The 23,584-nt window shown below is 38.3% G+C and overlaps 3 protein-coding genes across 3 annotated transcripts in view; all 3 read right to left on the reverse strand.

Annotated features, from left to right (window-relative positions):
• Positions 1-1,448: 1,448 nt before the first annotated feature.
• On the reverse strand, positions 1,449-8,162 carry MYCBP (MYC binding protein). Its single transcript, XM_063106051.1, has 5 exons — positions 8,090-8,162; positions 7,827-7,899; positions 4,270-4,318; positions 3,907-4,036; positions 1,449-2,667 (listed from the first exon to the last, which is right to left on the reverse strand). Exons 1-5 carry the CDS (start codon positions 8,102-8,104, stop codon positions 2,623-2,625), a joined length of 312 nt encoding a protein of 103 aa, XP_062962121.1. The 5' UTR covers positions 8,105-8,162; the 3' UTR covers positions 1,449-2,622.
• Positions 8,163-9,420: 1,258 nt separating this feature from the next.
• Positions 9,421-10,950, reverse strand: GJA9 (gap junction protein alpha 9). The gene has a single exon (XM_063107033.1). The coding sequence runs from the start codon at positions 10,948-10,950 to the stop codon at positions 9,421-9,423; it is 1,530 nt and encodes a 509-aa protein (XP_062963103.1).
• A 6,164-nt stretch (positions 10,951-17,114) lies between these two features.
• The window catches only part of RHBDL2 (rhomboid like 2), a 39,970-nt gene continuing 33,500 nt past the window's right edge, over positions 17,115-23,584 (reverse strand). The window contains 3 exon segments of the mRNA XM_063105736.1: positions 17,115-17,294; positions 18,077-18,138; positions 22,101-22,161. Of these exon segments, the coding sequence (XP_062961806.1) occupies positions 17,115-17,294; positions 18,077-18,138; positions 22,101-22,161 (303 nt within the window).

The raw sequence follows: 23,584 nt of genomic DNA on the forward strand, positions 1-23,584 counted from the left end.
ACTGGAACTAGTACTTTGTCAGCAATCCTAGTGCCTAAACTTGTATAACTGCATTTTTTAACCTAAATATAAGACTTGATATTTCAATTTTTGGTTTAGGCCCAATAGTTTGGCTACTCCAGGTTGTCAGTCAGTTTAAAGCTTGTTTCAATAGAGTCTACCAACCATATACGTCTCCCAATTTTGTGGCATATACAGATTTGGCATTATTACCATGTGATCTGTATGTAGTCCTTTACCGTTTACAAGGCACTTTTACATCCGTTATATTTAATTTGATCCTTACAACAACCTTGTGAAGTAGGCAAAATGTGAAATCTGTATTTTATAGATAAGGCAGCTGGAACACAACAGGAACTGAACTGATGGGATCTATTTTCTAATCCACTGAGCATTTTCTATATACAGTCGTCATCCACATCCTTGGTAGAAATGTTGAAGAGGACCTCCAGTGGCCAGCCTGACCCTGAATTTTTAAATAGCGCTGACTGGTACAGCAGTTTTAGCAGGACAGTTCCACCTAAAAGTGTGATTATCCAACCCACATGTTGCCATTCTGTCCAAAAGGATGGTAGACAGTTATCTGACTGACTTAAATATAAATACTAGTCCCATGAGAAAAAAAGCAAGTGAGGGTTGCTGTCAGAAAAACTTTCCTGTATCCACAAAGGGACTGTCATACCAACTGCTTAAAGAAGCCAAGTCTCCCTCTGTTTCAGAACCCTCATGGGGCCATGTTTTTTTAATCTTATGGTTCCTAGCACATCCAAACCCACACTGTAATTATTTATATACTCATAACCAACTTCAAGTCATTCATCTTTATCACATCCAGCACTTAGCCCACTGCTGTCCATATAGGAGGCCCTCAAATTGTAAAAGAGAAATCTATTCAAGTGAATGTTCTTGCAATAGTATCTGGCCCTTCTCCAAAAACAAACTTGTGACTAGAAGAGGCACAAACCGTTGCTACATTCCTGTCAACATGACTGATTAAAATGCCCTTACAGGGCCAGCCCCGTGGCTCACTTAGGAGAGTGCAGTGCTGATAGCACCAAGGCCGCAGGTTCGGATCCTATGTAGGGATGGCCAGTGCGCTCACTGGCTGAGCATGGTGCAGACAGCACCAAGCCAAGGGTTGCGATCCCCTTGCTGGTCAAAAAGAAAAAAAACATGCCCTTATAATTGGCTTTATCACAGTTTTCAGCAGGTGCCCGGCTTTTTGCTAGTTAAACCAGCTTTCATTAGATCATTTTGTTTTCTATGTGTGTTTTGGCCAAAAAATAAAGACAGGTTCTCTAACAATAGGGATAAAACACATGAAATAGGAATACTTTAAAATGTCAGTCTATCAATGAGGAAAATAAGTGACCAATAAAACAAAGTATGACTGTAAGTCTTCCAAAAGAAAGGAAAAAGGACTAACAAACTAGAATATAGTGCTTTAAATTTACCATTTACAAGTATTTCACATACATTCTCATTTAACCCTCACAACAACCCTGTGAGGTAGGCAACACAGATAGTCTTCTTATTTAACAGATGAGGAAAGTGAATCTCAGAGCAGTTAACTAATGTGCCCAAGGTTCTACAGTTAGTAACTTGTATTAATATCAGTCTTTGGCCTAAAAATTCAGCACCCAACCTCCCCTCATACTTGCCCTACCAACTTCACAGGGATAATGAAGATAAAATGAATTCAAGGCTAGAAAAATACTTTGAGGGAAAAAATCACGATATAATTATACCCACAAACTATAATTTTTCACAATACTCGTAGATGGCTCATTCCCCTTCTCATCCCAGCTTATGCGTGAACCCAGAGTTTTATATTGCCTCTGTTCTGCACTCAACTAAGCAACTAAGTAAGGCAGGGGAACAGTGTGATCCTGTTTAAAGTTATATAAATTACAATCATGGTAACTGCTGTTATTAAGCAAATTGGAAAAACAACACAGAAAGGCCAGTGTGTGACTAGGACCCACTAAAGCACAGAGCAAAGCAAGGCAAGATTATCAGATAAAGCATGATTGCATAGAAGGAAAATGTGGTGTGAGAGTTCAAACTGGCACACACACAGTTATCTAAGGCATAGTGGTGGCACAGAAGAGATATTTGTTCCACCTTATATAAACAAGAGTGGAAGATTCATGGGAACCTGTGCAAAAGCATCTTATGTCATACAGATCCCTCCAGCTACCTACAGGGAATATAAACAACAGTGTCACCTTCATTTTAAAGAGTTACTGTACCTGTGCTCATATCCTGAACTAAACCAAGGAATAGCTACATGCTAAACTTCCTTGGCTAAAATACCAAGTACCATCATTCCTAATCAGACTAATAAACAGAATGTCTTCTAAGGTAATGAATTAGATGGCTATGTTTAGGTTTTTGTCAGGATTTACTTTGGATTCTCCTTCTTTAAGACCCAAAGAAAGTTATAATAAGTTTTTATTAGTGACTCTTAAGTATATGTGTTTATAACAGTTAAAGTGTGATAGGTGAATTAAACATATTAAAAGAGTTCTATAGCATCTGTTCAGAAAAGATTATATACTATACAAACTATTCAAGTCATACAAAACCATTTTTTCAGTGTCTTTTCAACTGAGAAGAATCCTATTCAGCACGCTTCTCCTCCTGAGGTGGTTCATACTGAGCAAGCTATGGGGCAAAGACATAGGAGTTTAGGTAGGAATTTTATTCTAAATTAAGTAAAAAACTTAGAAACAAAACAAAATGAGTTAACTATTATGTTCAATTTAGTTACTGAATCAGTAAGTTTGTATTAATGTAAGTTTCTATACCTATCCTTTTGAAACCATTCAATGACTTAGAATTTAATACAATCAAACCTAATAAAAGCCCTTTTCATATAAACCTTTAAAATTACTGGGAAACTAAAATTTAATTCCAATTCATGACTGTACTGTTCAAATACTTGATATGCAATAATCTATATCTTCCCGAAGATGCTGTGGCTGATAATAAGGAACTTTCTTCTTACCAAAAGTTCACTGAAATTTCCTCTAAAAAGTAGAGTTATGTTGCACATATTAATCTGGTCAATTAATGAAGAGTAACTAATGTCTCTGATTTAAAAGGTGCCAAAGACTTGACTAGCATTTGCACATTGTGAAATCTTGGGTAATTTAAGATACTGCATTTTTTTTTATAGTACATTGTGATTGCTTGCAAGAACATGAGGCTGATATTTGGGTTCTTACAATTTGCTATCAATTTGAGAAGTTTATTAGACTTCACTGTGCTTTAGTTTCCTCACCTATAAAAGGTGCTGTGTACCTATTTCACTTATCTCACAAAGTTGTTGGGAAAATGAAACACTACAAGAAATACCTAGAATAATGTAAAGTGCATTATGTGATTCAGAATGTGGTAAAACCTCAGACTTAGAGTAGACTAATTTGAAGTTTATGAAAATTCTCATGAGACTTAACACAGAAAAAACTTCAGCACTAGATAAAATTAAGTGCAAACAAATTTACAGACTAAATTTAAGCCAGCGCCACCACATATGACCACGCAGATTGTGCACTGCCCTAGTCTAAGAGATGCCATTCACAAAGCAGTGGCCCTATACTGACCTACTTAAATCAACTGCTTAAGAATCTCAGAACTATCCATTTACTTATAAGCAGTCTTAGCCAATATTCTCATCTTTTTGTCAATGCAGGTTCCCAAGAACTTCTTCTTGACCACACTTTGCTTGTCCTATTTACAGTCTGTCCTGTGGTTTTCTAAATGGGGCCTAAGTTTGGCCTTGCAATTAATTCAGATTGGTATTCGCCCTCTTCCCTCCCCTGTTGTACATTTTAGTGAGGTTTTAATCATAATCAATCATTAAAGGTAAAATTATTTTTAACATTCTTTTTAAAAATTTACCTTTGCTTTCAGTTTTTTATTTTCTTCTACAATAGCTTCATATTTCTCTTTCATTTCTGCCAATTCTAGGCGAAGCACCTCTATTTCTGGATTTTCTGGGGTAGCAGCTCCTAAGTGATGCTTTAAAAAACTAGTATCAATGTTAAGAATTTACTTCTTAGAGTTGAATGAAACTAATGAAATAGCCCAGAGTAGCATCAATATCCCTGACCAGAGTCACCCACCCTACCATCAATAATTATCCAGAGACCTTTATCCAAAAACTCAAAGGAAGGTAGCTTTTTCAAAAAGCAAAAGTATTTTAAAGGTTACTCAATATGAAAAAATAAGGCCTTTTTCTGACTTCAAAAATGGAAAGGATACTCCAAAGCACTATTAGGTTTCTCTGGTTCTTCATATAAGGCTACCAACACTGCAAATCAAAAAGCAGAAAAAACAACAATTAAAGTCTTAAATTTGAATGGCTGAAATTATATTTCATAACCTAGTAAATATTAAGTGCTTACTATACGCCAAGCACATTGCTAAGACTGTCCATAAAATGGTAAACAAGACAGACAAGGTCCCTACTCTCAACGAATTTACAGTCTAGTTAAAAGATAAGCAAGGAACAAGACAGAGAAAGTATCAAGCAGCAATACTGGATAACGGGTTATGGGAGCACTTTGGAAGAACGCCTAACTCAGTGTAGGACATCAGGGAAGACTTACTAAAGAAAGGAAAAGACCTGAGACCTACACAGTGAATGTTTCAGATAAAACAGGAAGGCCCAGGGGCAAGAGAACAACCTATTGAGGAACTGAAAAGTTAAGAATGGCTGGATGGAGTTGTGAGTAATGTGGCAGGAAAGGAAACTGGCAAGGTGGTCTGGGGCCAGACTATGGAAGGTCATGCAGGTTTGGTTGTACTTTGATCCTCAGAATAACAAGCACATAGTTAAACCGTTTTAAGCAGGGGAGTGACAGGATCACGATTGCTGTGTGGAAGTCCAACTGAAGTGGAACAAGGATGAAGGCAGAAAGAACAGTTAAAAGGCCAATGTAGTAAAATCCAGTTAAAAAAGGTAGTGACCTGCACTAAAGTGATAGAGGGGTGGGAAGAAACAAATTTGACAAAAATTTAAGAGAGAATCATCAGGATTATGATAATTACTAGAAGAAGCTCTGAATTCAAAATGTTCTTCAAGAATGAAGTTTCATACACAATATACTAATCACAAACCAAAAATTTTTCCAGTAATCAACATTAAAATATATACTTTAGTGTTTTCATATCCAGTAGCTCATGTAAGCACTACCTTGCTCATCTACTGAACAAATTCCTCCTAAAATTTGCTATTCAGATAAAAATCTCTATAAACCAGTGGTTAACCTTTGTATGCATGGAACCCTTTGAAAACTCTGATAAAAGCAAAAAAAAAGTAACTACACACACAAAAATTGCATATCTAGACCACAAGTTAAGAAGTCCTGTTGTAAACTAATGCTTATACATGCTTCTCTTGTTTTTTAGAGTTTTAATAATTTTTCAAAATAATATAGACAGTATGAAAAAACAAAATGGGCAACTACTTTTAACAACTTATATTGAGTTCTGATAGTTATTCTTCATCTCTCTAAATACACTTCCAGCACTATTTTTTGAGAAATTGGTATATTTACCCCACCACTACCCCCTCCTCTCCTTCCCTCTCGCCTTTCAATGTTACAGTACTCTTTAATCTCTTTTTATAACCTTTCTCTTTAAATTATATGTTCAAACCTCTGTTTCTTCTTCCACTAATTTCCACTGATCTCTATTGAATCCTAATTTTATAAAATACGGATATTAATACTCTTACCCTTTCCTCCTCTTCTTCCCCCACCCGGTTTCTCTCAGCTTCTTAATTTCTGTCCATGGTACTTACAGGGTTGATAATTGCAGAACGTAATGTAAATGTTAAGTTTCCTGTGCTTTTCTATAGATGAAATACACTTCCTTTTAATCAGACAATGAGAATTCTATACCCAATCATGTTCCCATTTTTGCCTTAGCAGCCAGAATTTTTAGAGGTTGATATAGTGCTCAAAATAGCTAAAATGCATCTTCTAACAAATGACTTATCATCTTTATCTTTAGCCATTCTTACAGTGTTTTAATGTTATAAGTAGTTTCAAATCCTCTTAGAAATAAGCTGGATAAAAAATATAAATTAAATTTGTGTAAAATAAGTATGAAGCTGAAGATCAAATTTTAAATAAATTATATCAGTAGATACTATGTTAAGTTGTCTGATGTAATTTGGGAGACTGGAAATCTAAGATTGGAAGATTAGATTCCAGTGTTTGTGAGCAAGGGAAAAGAAACCTCCAGGGGTTTCCAATCTCACATGAAGGAAAATCTTAGTAGCCACAAATCTGTACTTCATCTAGTATCTGTAGTCAGTTACCTACTACAAGTGTCACTTTTCTGGCTTTTACCATTCTATCATTCACCCCATCCAGCCACTCTGGACTCCCTGTACTTCCTGGAACTCTTGACATTACATATACTATTTTATTCAGGTCTCTGCTCAAAAGTTACTTTATGAAAGGCCTTACCCCTACCACCCTATATAAAATGGCATACACATCCCACCCATCATTGTTTATTCCCTAACTTTGCTATGTTTTTATTTGTAACATTTACCACTAGCTGACACTATGTATTCATTTATTATGTCTCCCCCAGCTAGGATATAAACTCAGGAGAGCTGAGGACTTTTTTTTTTTTTTTCCCACTGCTGTATCCCTGGTGTCTAGAACAGAGACCTGAATAAAGTGGTTAAATGAAAGAAATGAACTTGTGAAGTTTTTTGAGAGGATAACATTCCAAGCATCTGGGACACTTCCACGGACAACACAACAGCACTTTCACAGAGCACTCTCTTAATATTTGTTGAAATTTATTTGTGAAGACACAGAGAAGCTAGTATCTGAACCCAAAGTAGGTAGCAATTCAAAATTACAGCCTATTAAAAGCCCTGATTTCTGCTAAGATCCAGGAGTTCTTCTCCCAGAATTTTCTCCTAAACTTTGCTTCTGCCCAAAGAGCAGTTACCAAATTATTTTTCAGACACTAACGATTCTTCTTATATGGACTCAGGTCCTAATCTTTGCCATTAATTCTATTCTACACCCTTGAAAATCCCAGCTGGTGAGCTAAGTGACACATAGCAGGCATTCAAATTACTTCAACTAATGAAGTGAGCAATACCCTGACTATATCTTGGAATCCTCCTGATTCGAGCATCTTACTCATGTACTTAGATCTTGAACCCACTAAGAGGGTTCAAGAGGGGAAGAGACAACAGTGTTAACAGTAAGCTTCCATTTTAAAAAGTGGAAGCAGTGTAACTATTTGATGTGCCCGCAAGCTCTTTAAACTGTAATTCTACTTTAATTATGAAATCTACACAAAGTAGGAATTGATATAGATTAAGAAACGGGGGTTGAAAAGGCACAACCAGATTGGCTATGAATCGCCTACTTTGGGTCACTTTCAAATCTGGTAGTTTTCCCAGCTACCCTTTGTTCGAGGGCAAATGTTTCTTAAGATTTTATGGACTCTGCAAAAGACTGTAAGGCAGAGAAATTGGGATCTAAGATCTTTAGCAAACATGTCCATTGCGCTGCTTGAGGCAAAGCAACGGAAGTTGGAGAGACTCAGCAACAGCTGCAGGAGTTTCCCTCCCCGCGCTGAGAGTGGAAGCGTGAGCGAGGCGACCCACCCGCTGGCGTCCGGCAGCCAGCGTGTGCCCGTCCCCGCCACACCCCGACGCCCACCTTGCTGGACCCCGGCCGGGTCCTACTTGTTGCCAGTCCCTCCCCACGCCACGGCCCGCCAGCGGCGCAGCGTGGCACGACGAGGGCACGAGGAACCCTCTCCTAGCCCAGGCTTACCCTTGGTCAGCGTGTCCAGCACCCCCGACTTCTCCAAGTACCTCCGGAACTGCTCGCGCTTTGAGTCGGCGGCCTGAAGAGACACCGCGGGTCAGTGGACGAAGCGCGGGGGCCGGAGCAGGAAGAAGGGGCTGGGACAACCCCGCCTCCGTCTCGCTACCTCGGGGCCCCTCAAAACTGCGCGCGCCCCCGCGCCCCCCCCCGAAGCCGACCAGCAGCTGGCTACCGCCCGCACGCCCCCAGCCGCGCCGCGCCCCCCTCACTTTGTAATGGGCCATAGCGACAGCGGCAGCGGCGTCGCCGGCGCCCGACACCGTGACTGGCGGGCTCGGAGCAGCACTGCGCATGCGCGGAAGGGCGCGCGCGCCTGCGCACTGGCCAACCACGGTCCGGAATCGCGGGGATGTGGCCGGTTTTCATGGCGACCGGGACGCTCAGAATCCCCCAGAGCCGGCTGAGCCGAGTGAGGCTGCGTACGCCCGCCCTTCCGGCTGTGGGAGCAGCACCTCTCCTTCCTTTTCCGGCTCCCTCGGCGGTTCGGTTGCTTAGCGAAAGGTGGGGTTTGGGTGACCGGGGACAAGTGTCCGTGTGGGGCCAGGTGGAGCCTGGGAGCAGGAGGATTGTTGCGGGAGGGAGGGTCCCCGGACCGTGGTAGTGGGCGCACCTTTCTCAACTCGGAAGCCATAGTGATCTACATTTGCTGGGCTGCTTGGCCGTCTTCCCGAAGAAGTGCGCAAGACAAACGCAAAGAGACCCTTCGATTTCCAGTGGCTTGAGGAGAGTGTGTTTTAGCCCCAGCTTTTACATTTGGAGTGTCCTTGATTTGTGGCTGACTTGATGTGGGCCTCTGAAGGTTGAGGAATAACGTGCTAATAATAGCTAGCACTTCTGAGGGCTTACTGTGTGCCAGCACTGTACGAAACATAGGTGTTTTTCATTTTAATCTTCATGGCGTCCCTGTAGGGCAGATACTGTTAGTCGAATGGTGAGGTTAGATGACTGGCGAGTAGTAGAGCCAAGACTCCAATCCAGGCAGTGAATCACGATGCTGTAAACTGGTGAAAGAAAGCCACGAGTCTTTTTAGGATTTTATTTACTGGATAGCAACATAAAGGTTATATTCAAGACACATCATGTTGCAGTCTGTTAAGGAAACTAAGTTATTAAGTCCTAGGGGCAAACAAAATTAATCCAGTGTCTAAAGATAAAGAATTAATAACTAAAAGGAGGAATTATATAGATCAAGAACAATTGCCTAAGGCTAGGGTCTATTCAAAGAGAAAACCTGGTCAAACCATTTAGTCTCGATTCTGAATATGTGGACTTTTCCCAAAATGAGTTTCACACATTCTGAAGGGAGTCATAAACTCAAACAAACAAACAAAAAACTCTAATTTGGTAAGTCTGTGTCTAAATTTAGAGCCATCCCTTCATAATTCAGAATTAGAGCTATTTTCCATTTCTGAAATGAGTTTGCAGTTGTCTGTCTTAACAGGTGGTCTTTAGAACAGCCCTTATCCATTTTGTCTCTGCTCTACCACCACTAGGCTACTTCTCTGACAATTATGCAGAATGTCCAAAAGGCAACAGCTGTTCAGATCTGAAGGTCTGTGGAAATCCGCCTACCCATGAGGTTGTTCGTCAGGGACACTAGATGATTTGGTGGACAAATAGTAGGATTATTAGAAGTTCTGACAAACTTGGGCTCAAAGGACAACTCTCCCAAAGAATCAGAAGTTATTGGAATGTCAGGTGGTTGGGAGTGTCCCTGTGAAGGAAGGCTTCTGATTGTGCCCTCTCTTAACTGGCACTTGAGGTTACCATTAGGAGGTGACCCCTGGTTTTCATCTTCTATAGAGGGACCCCACGTAGCACTAAACCACCTTGGTTTCCAGGTGCAGTTAGCTGGCAAGGAGAAAGCTGTTTGGGGTGAATGCCCCATATGGTTGTAAAGATCTACAGCACCACCTGGAAAAGGACAGCGACCCCTAGAGTAATGGTTCCTTTTGCTGTCTTTACCATCAGTTTCTCTTTTTTCCATTAACCGGTTACCATTAACTTCTTTTCCAAATATTTTATGAGTGTCTTTGTTATTGTTTGAGCTGGTGTGTTGAAGATGACTACAGGTTGTTCTAGGTGTGTACATCTCATTAGAATCAGTTTCCTGTTCATCCAAAATGCATTTCTCATCATTTACACTTTGATTGTCAGGATCTGCCTGAAATGCAGAAGGGTACACTGTTGTGTGCATTGGCTTTTCCACTAACAGCTTATAATCAGGTGCAGAAGGGAGTCGCTTCAGTGAATTTGGAGATGTGCTATGATATTTGGCTAGATTTTGTTTTGACTTGTTTGCATAGAAGTCATTATATTCATCCTTCAATTTATATTGTCCCCGAAGCCCTCTTTTAATCTTTTTAAAACCTAGATGGAAAATTTCTAGAATGTTTAAGAAAACTGAAATAGTGGCTATGGATTGCATAAATAAGAGGAATATTGTCTTTTCTGTTGGTCTTGAAACAAAACAATCAATTATATTTGGACACGGATGGCCATGGCATTTAAATAGAGGCTCTAAGTGAAATCCGTATAAAAGGTACTGTCCAATCATGAACCCAACTTCAACCACAGAGCGAGTGAAAATGTGTATCACATAGGTGCAAAGCAAAGTTCCTCTGAGTGGAGCTTTATTTAATTTCCTTTGCTGCAGCTGACAAATCTCTTGCTCCAGTCTCCTCCGATCCCCAGGCATTTCAAACTCTACCCACTCTAGTTCTCCTCTTAACTGAGCCTTCATCCTCTGCCTCTCTTTCTCTAGAACTCTCAGACAGTACAAAGCATGGCCCATGTAGACAAGGGATGGTGAAGACACAAATATCACCTGCAGAACCCAGTATCTAATGAGGGAGATAGGAAAGGCCTGGTCATAGCATACATTTCTGCAGCCTGGTTGTTGTGTATTGCAGATGAAGCCAGACTGTTCATCATTCCAGACATCTTCAGCTGCTACACCCAGAACGAGTATTCGAAATATGAACAGGATGGTGAGCCAGATCTTCCCAATCATGGTGGAGTGGACATGGACTTCCTCCAGAACACCTCCAAGAAGATTCCAGTCCCCCATGTTTGTTTAGTCAGCCGTCTTAGCTCTGAACCCCATCAAATAGGAGGCAGATAAATTCTTCCATTTTGAAAGGAGCACTATTTCTTAAAGCATACCTATGGCCAAAATACAAACAAAGCATCACTCTTTCCATGTGCTGGTTGCTTTAATTTTTCCCTAGATAGCAGTGATAATCTGTTACCAAAAATATATTTTAAATTTCAGGAATTTTAAATCACTTATGTTTAGACATCATAATGAAAAATTTTAAAAAGTGATACCTGGGGGAGGAGTGTATGTATTCTCTATTCTAAACAGAATTGTAGGATTCTCTATCAGAAAGTTGTAGTACTTAGCTGAAGTTTGTCATTGACGTTTTATTCTTTTTTAACTGGGAACTTTTGGAGAGGTTCCTAAAACTACTGACTTGATCTTACAAACCTATTAAGATTATTTTATATAAAAGTTATAACCAAAGCCAATCTTTTCAAATCCCATTTATACACAGGTGAGCTGTTTATAGAACCAGAGTCTATAGAGAGAAAGAACTAATGACAACAACAAAAAAATCCCATTTGTACACAAAGCAAAATGAGTGTGCTTCATTTGGTAATTCAGCAAGATACAGCATTTAATGAAACCAGAAGAAATAGATATGGCTCTTGCTATAGATTTGTGTTTTAATCCACATTTAAATGTCTAAATTCTGGTTTCTTTCTGGCAGTTGAGCATTTTCAGAAATCCATTTCAGTAATATTTATGACAATTTATAAAATTTTTCTTATGGTCATACTTTGCTATGCAAATTTTTCTAAATTTTTATCACATAAAAATGAACCCCCAAAATTCTCAACCTATTTATGGTACCAGAATGTTATTAGATATTACTTGATCATTAATGTGGTGGTGGTATTACAGAAATTTTCATTGTGACAATATTTGACCTATTTAAGACATGTAGTTTGATTTTCGAAGGAAACAGTGGGACAAGTTATAATTTAGCTGCTTGTATTATCAACCAGTAGGTGCCATATTAAGGTTGATATCCTAGGATATCTTGGGGTACATATACCCCAAAGGAAAGATAAAAAGAGTGAATGTTTTCATTTGCTTTCATTTAAAATATAAATGTATATCCTATATCCCTTATATAAAGGGAAATGTTACACAATCAAACAAAATACTAGGATACTACAAGATGTGTTCATCACAAAAATCTTACGAGGTACGTATCTTGTTTCCTCCATTTTACAGATGGGAAAACTGAGGCACATCTTAATTTACCCTAGGTCACACAGCTGGAGCTGGCATTCAAACCCAATCAGTGTGGCTCTAGAGTCAGCTCTTAACTATTTTACTAAACTGTTTTTTTTTTCTTTGAGCAAACTTGACATTTGCATGGAAGAAACATTAAGAGATCATCTATTCTCTCTTAAAAGTTTAATTATTTAAATTTAGGAATGTCAAATAGTGATAGTTTTGGCTTTTTAAATAACTGGCTCTAGAGTCTTCAGTTCCTTTTTAAAGCTTTGGATAGTTAATAAGACTTGCAAAAGCATCAACCTTCTAAAATTTAGTTGTATTCCTGAGACAGAAAATTTCTATTGACTTTATTATATTAATAATAGCATACTCTGACCTAACAATCCAAAGAGCACTTTAAAATGTACCTGAGAATGTTATTCATGTTTATGATAGTCACAAATTGAAAATATCCAAAATAATTATTAATATAAGAAAGACTGCTTAAATAATGACACATCCACAGTGTGATACTATGCAACCAGTAGAAATGATAAATATACAATAATATAAAAAGACATTTGATATATTGTTTTAGTGAAATTTAAGTTATAAAATAGAATAGTATGGCCCTATTATTATAAATTTATATGCTTACAAAAAAGTCTAGAAGGATATTCATTGGAATATTAACTGTGATTATCTCTAGATGGTAGGATTACAATTGGCATAATTTTTTACAATTATATGTATTTTAATATTTTACTGTGAACACTTTTATAATCACAAAAGAAATAAAGGATTTTCTTCTTAAAGGACAGAGCATAGTATTTCCTCAAAAAAGGAGCAGTATTATTTAGCTACAAATTAAAGCTTTCATAGCAAATAAGAAAACTAGTATACATAGATACAGTACCATACAATTCAAAAGCAAAAGATAACATCTCAACTCTTTCTTTAGCTAAAATGTAGAGATAACACAAACCTTTCTCAGTGCAGGAAAATCTGAGAAGCAAATATACGATGGCCGCCACCAACTTATTCTCTGAATTGTCCCTTTGCGGATGTATAGCAGATTCAGTTCAGTTCAATGCAGTAAAGTGAGTCAGCCATCAGCTGAAATCCATTTCCCTTTCTGTTCATTCATGCTTCTAAAACAGCACTGTCCAATAGAACTTCCTGCGATGTATATATTCTCTGCACTGATCAATAAGATAGCCACTAGCTACATGTAGCCATTGAACACTTGCAATATAGCTTATGTACCAGAGCAACTGAATTTTTAATTTTATTTAATTTTAATAAAAATTTAAAGAGCTACATGTACCTAGTGGGTACTTTATTGGACAGACAGATGATAACGAATGTTTTCAATATTACTAATAAAACTGCAGTTTAGAAGACTAAAGTTATAAGCCCCAAATTAAGCTGAATAAATGTTTCCTCTATAATTCAAAGATGGCAAATTTAAAATATCGGGATATTTGCGTGCTTTTTTTACTCTAATTTTTGCCACTGTGGGAACCCAATAAAATATCACTGTTTTTAGTAATATGAACCATGCTTCTAGTACCAAAAAAATCTTTCTTATTAGATAATAACTTCTTAGTTATCATCCTGAATAACTAGTGGGTCATCATGTCTAATTTCATAGACAAATCCTGTTTCTCTGTCTAGTTTTCTGCTATTAACCGTTACATCGTGCTCTGGGTCATTAGAAGTCTCTTCAGAACTAGCAACCTGGTGGGTTGGCCATGGCAGATGAATATTTTTTCCCTGGACCTCTTTCCTAACTAATACTACTTTTCAGATTAAATGCAAACATTTCATCAGGGAAAAATTTATACACACACACGCACATTCATGTTTATATATTATGAATTATATAAATTATACATTATGTATAATATATAAATTATTAATAAACTTGAAAAATACTCAACCTCAGTAGTCAAGAGAAATACAAATTTAAATGAAGTATTTTTAAACTATCAAAATGCAAAAATCTCAAGATTTATAATACCTTCTTTTGGCAAAGTAGGGAGCATGGACCTAAAAAAAAACAACTGAGACTGAATACATACAGCAAAGATTAATCCCTGTACTGGCCAGCTGCCAAAACAAACAAATACATATAGCAAAGTTTATTGAGCCAGTATGATGATTGCAACCTGGGAGACATAGATCAGGTAGCCCTGAAATGTGTTCCAAAAGGGGCCTGCAGAGCATTTTATAATCACAAGAAGGGAGAATGGTCAAAGGAGAGAGAGAGAAAGACAGCCCCATTGTAAGTATTTATCGGGCTTTCTATTGGTAGTACACGACAAAAGATTTGGGATTGTTATTAGGTTAAATCCTACATGCAGAGTTCTAGGGTAAGGATAATAAGTATTCTAGGTTATTTTATGGCTTTCTGGTGCCATTATGACTGCTTCTAAGTAAAATGCTCTTACGATAACATGTTCCAGGACAGGTGGACATGATTACTGACTTATCCCAGATCTCCCAAGGCATTATAATGTAGCGGATCTGGTTAGAGACGATTCTTTTGTTTGTCAGGGGAAACTGTTACTCTCATATACTGTAGGTAAGAATATAAATGGAATCAGCTGTTTAAAAGGCTGTAGAAATCTATCAAAATTAACATAGTATTTCTGCTTCTGGATGCTTGAAATATTCAGCAAACACACTCAAAGACACACCACATGTACTAGAATGTTCACATAGCTCCGTTGGTAATTGTACAAAATCAGCAACAATGTAAATGTCCAAGAGAAAAATGGTTAACTATAGTACATCTGTATCATTCAGCAACTTAAAGAGTAAAGATCTCCATCACTAAGTCATATTGTAAAGCAAGTTACAGAACAATACATGAATCTCATTTATGTTGCTAAAGCCTACATTTTGTAAGTATATTTAATTAGCTAAAACAGAGAGATTAACAGAAAACTTTCTTAATTTAGGTAAATCTGAGAGGCAAATCATGCTTAGAAGGAGTTATAACATGGACACCTTCAATTTGTTCTCCGAATTTGTCCCTTTAGGGTATAGAGCAGACTCAGTGCAGTTCAATGCTGTAGATGAGTCAGCCGTCAATTTAAATTCATTTCCCCTTCTGCTCATCCTATATAGAAAAAATCTGTAAGAATACACACCAAGCTGTTGACAGTGGTCATCACTAGGGAAAAGAGCAGGTTTTGGGTGGGAATATAAAAGGAACTTTTATCTTTTAAGTTCTTGTTTGAGTCTTTGTTTAACCAAGAACATATTCATATCCTCATACTTAAATTTAATTTTTTAAACACTGTTGGGAAAATAGAATAATCAGGCCCCCTTATCTTAGGTATGGTTGGGGGTGGCGCAGCACATTCTTTGTAAGCAAATTGTGGGTGGGTGGGTGGAGTTAGTCCACATGTGTGGTGCTGCGGCCTCGGGCATCCACCATGCACGGCCATGCTCTCCAACCTACAGCTTCCAAGGACCTTTTGGCCAGTTACCTAGCTCATAGACCTGCTTGTGAGAGGTCTGGTGACCCAGCCTGGCATGTGAAGGATTTGTGACCCAGTCTGGATAGTGGGCTTGAGAGGTCTGTGAGCTCCAGACCCAGCCCTAGCTCAACAATTGGCCCAGTCAGCAGGATAACAGGCAGGTAAAAGAGCTCAACAACCCTAGATCAGTAACATGTTTAGATGGGTGTTTAATAAATACATTCATGATGAAAGAAGAAAAAAATTTATTTCCTGTGTTCTGGTGACCTAAAACTACTATTTCAGAAAATAGAAAGATCAGCAATCTGGATTTTATACAGAAAAAAGACACAGGCTTCTCAGCTTTCAGATATGACATTTTACCTTTTGTAAATAAATACTTCACATTCCTAGGAGACTCACTAGCCACATGAAGGATGAGAATCTTATTACAGATGAAAATCCAAAGAGTCCATATACATAGCGTGCACCAAAAAGCCAGTTCCAGGTTCCTTGAAATATTAGACACACTATTGGACTTAAACTAGCCATCCAGAAAATTCTCAGTCTTCTGTAAGATATTTCTACCATTCATGGTGTACCCACAGATGTTTGTTCCTATATTCCTATGATATTCTAACTTTCAGTATTTGGGGAACACAGCATTATTAGACCAGTAGGGGAGAGTATGGGCTTTCAGGTCATTATCTATGTTTAAATTCTGCCCCCTCCCCTGACAAGTACGTCATTTTTTAAAAGTTTCCATATCCTTATCTCTAAGATAGAGAATAATAACTACCTTTATGGGTTGCTGAAAAGATTAGCAATAAAGTATATAAAGCCCCTCAAACAGTAGTGACCTATCTACTCAAACAGTGATCTATTTTTTTTTTTTTTTTGTGGCCGGTAAGGGGATCATAACCCTTGGCTTGGTGTCTTCCGCACCGCGCTCAGCCAGTGAGTGCACCGGCCACCCCTATATGGGATCCGAACCTGCGGCCTTGGCGCTCCCAGCGCCGCCCTCTCCCAAGTGAGCCACAGGGTCGGCCCAACAGTGATCTATTTAAAAGTGATTATCAGGAGTCTGAAACAGGTATGAAAAGTTTTTATTATCAGCATAGTACAATATTCATGAATTCTATCAAGCAGTCTCCAAAATACATCCTCCAAGGGGAGCAAGTCTCTTTTATACATTACAAAGATGTGTAACATATGCCTGGGAAAAACCCAATGTCTGGTTTTCACTACCCCTTGTCTTTTCTCTCTTCCTCTTCCCTTCCTTTGCATTCAGATGCCCCTTCCTTAAATCCTAAGATCCTTTTGTAAGCAGTCCTTGCAACTGATGAGTTGAGCGTTGTTTTGTCCTCTTTATAAAATTGTTAGCATCTGCTGGGACTTTGGTTTCTTCACAGAGTTTTCCTTTGTTTTTCCCCAGATGGCTCTTTTTATTAATCAGCTTATTTGGGGGGCAGGTCAGTTTGCTGGGGATAGGAAAATGTTGAAAAACACAGCAAATACGACACATGCTAAATAAGCAGCAATTGCTATCCAAAACCTTGGATCTCTCAGCAGTGCCTTGTCAAAGCAGCTAAACACAGTGTAACCTATGGACATTCCAGCAAATCCACCTGCAATGTGAGCTGCAAAAGACACCTTTGGAGAAAGGGGGAGGAAATGGAAATAAGTGAAGAAAATGCTAATTGCAGATTTCAGTTGCTTCTCTCTTACTCAAACACAAATACCATCATTGTCAAACAAGTCTTAAAAATCTGGAGACCGAGGGAGCAAGGCAAAAGAGATGCAAAACTCCATGTGCACAGAGAGAAGGAGATGTTCTAAAACATGCAAAGCTTAAAAATGTCATTTCACCCACTCTCTGAGTACACAAGACAGAGCCATTGTTTCTCCTTGAACATCATTGCATTTAAGGTGGTTCTATATAATGCCAGGAAAAGAGCAGGAGTTGAGTTGCCATGAGGGATCTCTATAGGAGCATAATTTGATCCCATATAAATGAGATTTCAGAATTAAAACACAAGCAATAACATACACCCAAATACTCAAATAGAAACTACTAAGTTCAAAGACATCCCAGCAAAACTGGAAATCAGTTTTCTTTGTATCGTAAATTCATATGGTCCAAATTTTTATTACTGTTTTCCAATCTGCTTTTTATCTCTGTGGACAGGGAAATCCCTTCTGTCCTATTTTGGCAGAGCTACCAATAGGTGGATGCAGCAAAGTAGAGCCCAGTGATCAGAGCTATGAGAGAGTTAAGTGACAAGGACAATCCAACAGTCTGATTTCCTTAGGAATTTTTTTAACTTCCAAATAGAAATTTGACTACTCTAAATCACAGTCATAACCCCTATTTGATGACCCATTCTGATGGATAAACAAATTTTTATATTAAAAAGGGACAAAACTGAACTCACCGGAGACCCATTTGCAGGGACAAAGAACCTTCTGTAGAGAGCAAATCCCATGTCCGACACAACTAGAAGGAAAAACACCATGATGAAGCGCCAGGATCTTTATAACAGTGTGCCAAATGCTTTTGGTTCCTCTCTAATAATAATAATAATAGCTAACATTTATTGAGACACTATGCCATGTGCTGTTCTAAGAGCACTACATGTATTAATTCATTAATCCTCACAACAATCCCATGAAATAGGTATTGTCATCCCATTTTACAGATTCATTCATCCAGAAGTATTTATTGATCATCCTCTACATGCTGGGCACTATTCTAGATGGTAGATGTACAGCAGTGAACAGATGAGACAGCCCTGCCTCCTGGAGCTGATAGTCTAGTGGGGGGAGGAAAACAAATAAGTACAACAGAGTATGTCAATTGTGCAAAGTGCTACGGAGAAAATGCAAATAGAGGAAGGAGAATGGGGAATGCCAGGAGGACAGTGTGATTTTTAATAGGAGGGTCAGGGAGGATCTCCCTAAGAATATGACATTGGACAGAGATAAGGGAGCAGGCCATGCTGATATGTGAAGTACGAGTCTTCCAGGCAGAGGAAAGAGCAAGCACAAAGTCCCTGAGGCAGGAACATGCCTGGTATGTTTGAGGAATACCAAAGCAGTCGATCTGACTGGATCCACGATTTTCACAGTCTAGTTCTCCCCCAAAACCAGCAGCATGAGCATCACCTGGGAACTTATTAGAAATGAAAATTCTCCAGCCCACCCCAGACCTATTGAACCAGAAACTCTGAGGGTGGGGCTCAGCATCCTCTGTTTTAACAAGACCTCTAGGTGATTCTGAACTAGAGTTAGGGATAAAGTGGTGGGTGATGAGATCAGACAGGTAGCAGGGACAGATTATGTAGGGGCAACTGTAAGGACTTTGACTTTGAGTGACAGGAAGCCTTTGAAAGCTTTTGAGCACAGGAGTGATGTGATCTGATTTGTTTCTAAAAGATCACTCTGGCTGTTATACAAGAAGTAGACTATCAGGGAGCAAGAACAGGAGCAAGGAGACCAGATAGAATACTACTATTGCAGCAATACACGTGAGGAAGGAGGGTGCTAATTTATATATAAAGAAACCAAGACACAGAAGTCAGTACTTGCCGAAAGCCACACAGCTGAAAAGCAGGGACAGATTTGAATGTTAAGCAGTCTGCTGCAGAGGCTCCACTCTCATTCACCACGCTAATGGCCTCTAACTACCGTCAGGAGTTACTGGATAGGCCACAAAAGGAAATGAGTCCATATTCTCTGATGGCACCATGAGAGTCAGAACTTAGACATTCTTCAAGTAAGTCAGCTCTGCTGCAAAAGGAGCTCCCAGGTTTCTTGTCCTGGAGGAACTCTGCCCTATATGTGCTATGCTTGGAAACATCTCTTGCAGCTATCTCATTTCACACCCATCCCCCAATTCCCTCTGCTCTACTTAGCAAGCCACTGTGTCCTAGGAGATGGAAAAACCTAGTCCTTGCCTTTGGGGAAATAGCATCAGGACCATGTGTTCTGGCTAGTTTCCCTTTCAATACTATATTGATGTTGAAGTCACTGGACAGAAATTGAGGTCGAGGAAGTCCTCAATATTAATATAATAGTAAATGACTATTGCACAAAATGCTGGATAAATGAAGCTGTATCATATTTTCCATCATCATTTGCATTTCCTGATCCAGCCTAAACAACACACAGATAGGACTATGGAAGTATAAGAAAACCTTTTCCAGAGAACAGTACACACTTAACTGGAATCAGTTACTTTGGTCTAGTCTTCCACAGTAGGAGGCCTCCTCTCAAAAATTCTTTGTAGCCATTTGTCAATTTCTCCATCCTAGTTCTCTCTTGTTTATCTTGTCCCCTTCCTAGGGGAGTTTGCTTCTGGGTTGCTGCAGCCTCTAAACTAAGACATGTCTTCCCAGCTAAAAGGAAACCCTTATTCCAATAAACCAAATGTTTATCCTCATAAAAAATGTGACGCTCACTTTAAGAGAGTTGCTTTTATAAGGATATTTTTAAAGAATAAAAACGTGAGATTTCCTTAATTTTTCCCAAAGGGTAGTTCGGTAGCTTAGTTAGAAAACACATCCTAAGGGCCGAGCCCGTGGCGCACTCGGTAGAGTTCTGTGCTGGGAGCGCGGCGACGCCCCCGCCGCGGGTTCGGATCCTATATAGGAATGACCGGTGCACTCACTGGCTGAGTGCCGGTCACGAAAAAATGACAAAAAAAAAAAAAGAAAAAAGAAAACACATCCTAAAAATAATGCTTGATGAGGGAAGGTTCTTAAAGCCAATTGTCCTTCACAATTAACATGAATATTTCCCATTGAAAAACAAAACAAAACTGAATACATGTTTCCAAGGAAATGTGTTTCAAATAAAAATATATTTGTATCTTATTCATCTGGTGTGTGCTGAAACTCTTCTCATTTTCAATAGTAGGTAAACCAAGCCAAAGAAATTTTAGAAATGACATGTGCCAGGAATTGGGGAAGGTTAACATTAGCATATCCTTACCTACGCATAAGATGTTGGTAGGATATCATAAAAGTGCATCATTTATTGATTTTATTACTTACCTCAAGAATGACATAATACTATATAACCTGTCTTTGAAGATACTCTGTGTATGAAGAAAGGGTTTTTACTTCAACATTGAAGAGTATTACAGAAGGGCATTAAAACCATTTCCCCATTAAGGGTATGAGGCATATTTTACAAAAGTCATTCATAATTACCCAAAAGAAGCAGATTGACCGAAGACCTAGGTAACTTGTGTGAGGGCATTTTTCTTGGTCAAATGATTCATCCCTTGGCTCTGGTTGTGACTGTTAAGTTAGGAGACAGTCCTGCTTCTACAGCAAGCCTCCTAGCTTCCAGACGCTTGCTCTCCTTTCTCTGCCAACAATTTTCCTTTTCTTTTGGATTTCTTGTGGAAAAAAAAATTCTCTACAGTATGGTATAAACTATAAACAAGTGAATTATTTTATCTCAGGATGAAATATTGGTGTTTTTTACAGTTAAATGGTTCATAAACTAAATTTAGTCTCTGTCTACAGAGGTAGTTGCCCCAGTTCCCATAATGTGCATAAATGAACTCTTGATACTAATTAGGAGAATGGTTTTTTCGTACTATGTGCACAGCCAAAATCTTAGGCTTTATCAAGCATAACTTCTGCCTTAGCTTTCAAGTCTGACTGTACAGTCTGACCCCACAGTCTGTCCTTCCCACAGCCCTCTCCGTGTGGATAGAGCTTCATCTGGAGCAGGTCTAGAAACACAGGTTAGTACCCTGCCTCTGCTCTTGTTTTCTTCTACCTTGTATGGCCTGCTATCATCCAAAATCTACCCCTACTTTCAGACTCAGCTAAACTTCATCCCCTCTGCAGATTGAGTGTTCTTCCTAAACTCCTTTAGCGTGTAATTCTTAAATTCTTGGAGATTTCAAAAGGCACATTAATCACACTCCTAGTTTCCGGACCTCTCAGTTCCTTGACCTCCACTCTCTTATCTTCAATCCTCAACCACTACATGATGCTTAGATCCTAAATCTGAATATTTAGAAATTTAGAAAATTTAGAAATTGAAGAAGATAGAGTATATCAGTGGTCTCCAAGCTCTCCCTTTGCAGACCAAATCATGTACAGATTTCCAGTATATGGAAGAGAACGTCCATCTATAAACCATAAATGAAGCTATTGTGGCTGAAGTAGAGGGGGTACTTGGAGCTCTACTCTCTTGGCTTCCCCCACTCAAGAAAGAAAAAAGCAAAAGCACATCACTGGGGGTGCAAGTCTAAGAACCACTCGTGAGGGTCTGTGAAAATTCTTCCATTTACCCTTTATGCTTAGGGCTATGAAGCAGATAATTCTTTCTGGCTCAATGGCAATCATCCTCCATGTTAGTGTTTGGGAAGTGTGAAAAGGCCTTCTGTGGTTGAACCCATAAAATTAAAGGTATGAAGCATTCACAAAACACACTTACTTATAAGGATGATGACCAGTAGTCTCACAATTCCAAACGCAGGAATCATTTCTCGAAAATTCTTGCAAAGAAATAAATAATAATATAAGCTATCTATTTTCAAAGGAAACCTCAGATCTATTCCCTCTTCATCTACTTTTCAATTAAAATAATGTCGAGTGTAAAATACTTGCAAAACAAAGCATGGGTGTACAGTTTCAAATGCATTTGGGAAGTACCGTGCCAGTGCACTTTGGAGAACAAGATGAAACGAGGTTTAATTTCATGAAATGAACTAGACACAATTTTATTAGCCAGAAATAATCTAAATATAGGTAATATAAAACCAATACTTAACATGTCAATAAATAAAGAGATAAATAAATGCTGTCAAAGTAAGTCTTATGAAATAGTCCCAGGCTTTTTGATTAATATTCATTTGATATGTCTTCATCCTCTTTCCTAGTAGTAGTTAGCAAAGACTTAACTAAAATTTGAGTATGACCTTAATTTTTTATCATCTGTTTTTTTAATTTTATTTTTAATTACCTTAATTTTTTGAGATAATTTCAAAAAAATTGAAAATGTTAGTCAAAAAATATTGTTTGATTTTAGCTTCAAAAAATCTCAGTCCAGCTTGCAGTACCTCCGCATATCATAAGAGAACTGCTAAGTCAGACATTTCTACTTTAATTTATTGAGTTACTTCTCCCTTCCCTTTCAAGTTATTAACTCTCTTTCCAAAGAGTAAAGATGCTGAAATAGTTGTGTTTATTGTAAATAAATTGTTTTTCAAACCGTTGTGACCATGACCCAAGGTAAGAAACAATTTATATAACCACCCAGTACACACATAATTCAAACAGTATTTACCCTTATTATACATGATACACACTGTTTTTTTCTTTTTGTTTAACTTTTGGCCACAATCCCTTAAACTGAGTTCACAATTACCAATGGGTTGTATCCAAAGATTAAAAACCATTTCTCTAAGTGACTTCTATATTTGGAACAGCTTTATAATTAATTGTTTGATATTTTTCTTCCTAGAGTATATTTCTTCCTAGAGTATATTTAACGTATACCTAAATGGTTCTTGATTAAGAACTAGTCAAGATTTTAGCTTGTTTTTAAAAGTGGTTGGCACTCACTCTGTCATGCTATCATGGGAGTATAAAATGATATGCCAATTTTGGCAATTTGGCATATGCATATTAAAATATAAAGCCTTCATCCAATAAATTCACTTCTAGGAATTTATTCTACAAAAACAAACAAAAAATGACACAAATGCAAAAACATAAATGTAAAAAAAAATTCCTGACAGTATTAATTGTAAATGCAAAAAGCTGGAGTCACCCCAAAACTTTTTTAATGAGAGATTCATTAAATAAATTGTGATGCTGATAGATAGAGGATGCTTGGAGCACCTGTGAAGACTGAGGGGATCTCTATGTACTGACATGAGTACATGGTCAGGATACTCTACATTAAGATGCAGAACA

This window comes from Cynocephalus volans, chromosome 8 (assembly GCF_027409185.1).
Source record: "Cynocephalus volans isolate mCynVol1 chromosome 8, mCynVol1.pri, whole genome shotgun sequence".
NCBI classification, from domain to species: Eukaryota; Metazoa; Chordata; class Mammalia; order Dermoptera; family Cynocephalidae; genus Cynocephalus; species Cynocephalus volans.

Bases quoted from the DNA above. Each gene is read 5' to 3' on its own strand.
- GJA9 (XM_063107033.1), bottom strand. From the start codon at position 10,950: ATGGGGGACTGGAATCTTCTTGGAGGTGTTCTGGAGGAAGTCCATGTC.
- MYCBP (XM_063106051.1), bottom strand. The intron at 4,319-7,826 runs GTAAGCCTGGGC...TTTGATTTGCAG, and splicing joins GCTGGACACGCTGACCAAGG to TGTTGGTAGCCTTATATGAA. The intron at 4,037-4,269 runs GTATCCTTTCCA...CATTGATACTAG, and splicing joins AAACCTAATAGTGCTTTGGA to TTTTTTAAAGCATCACTTAG.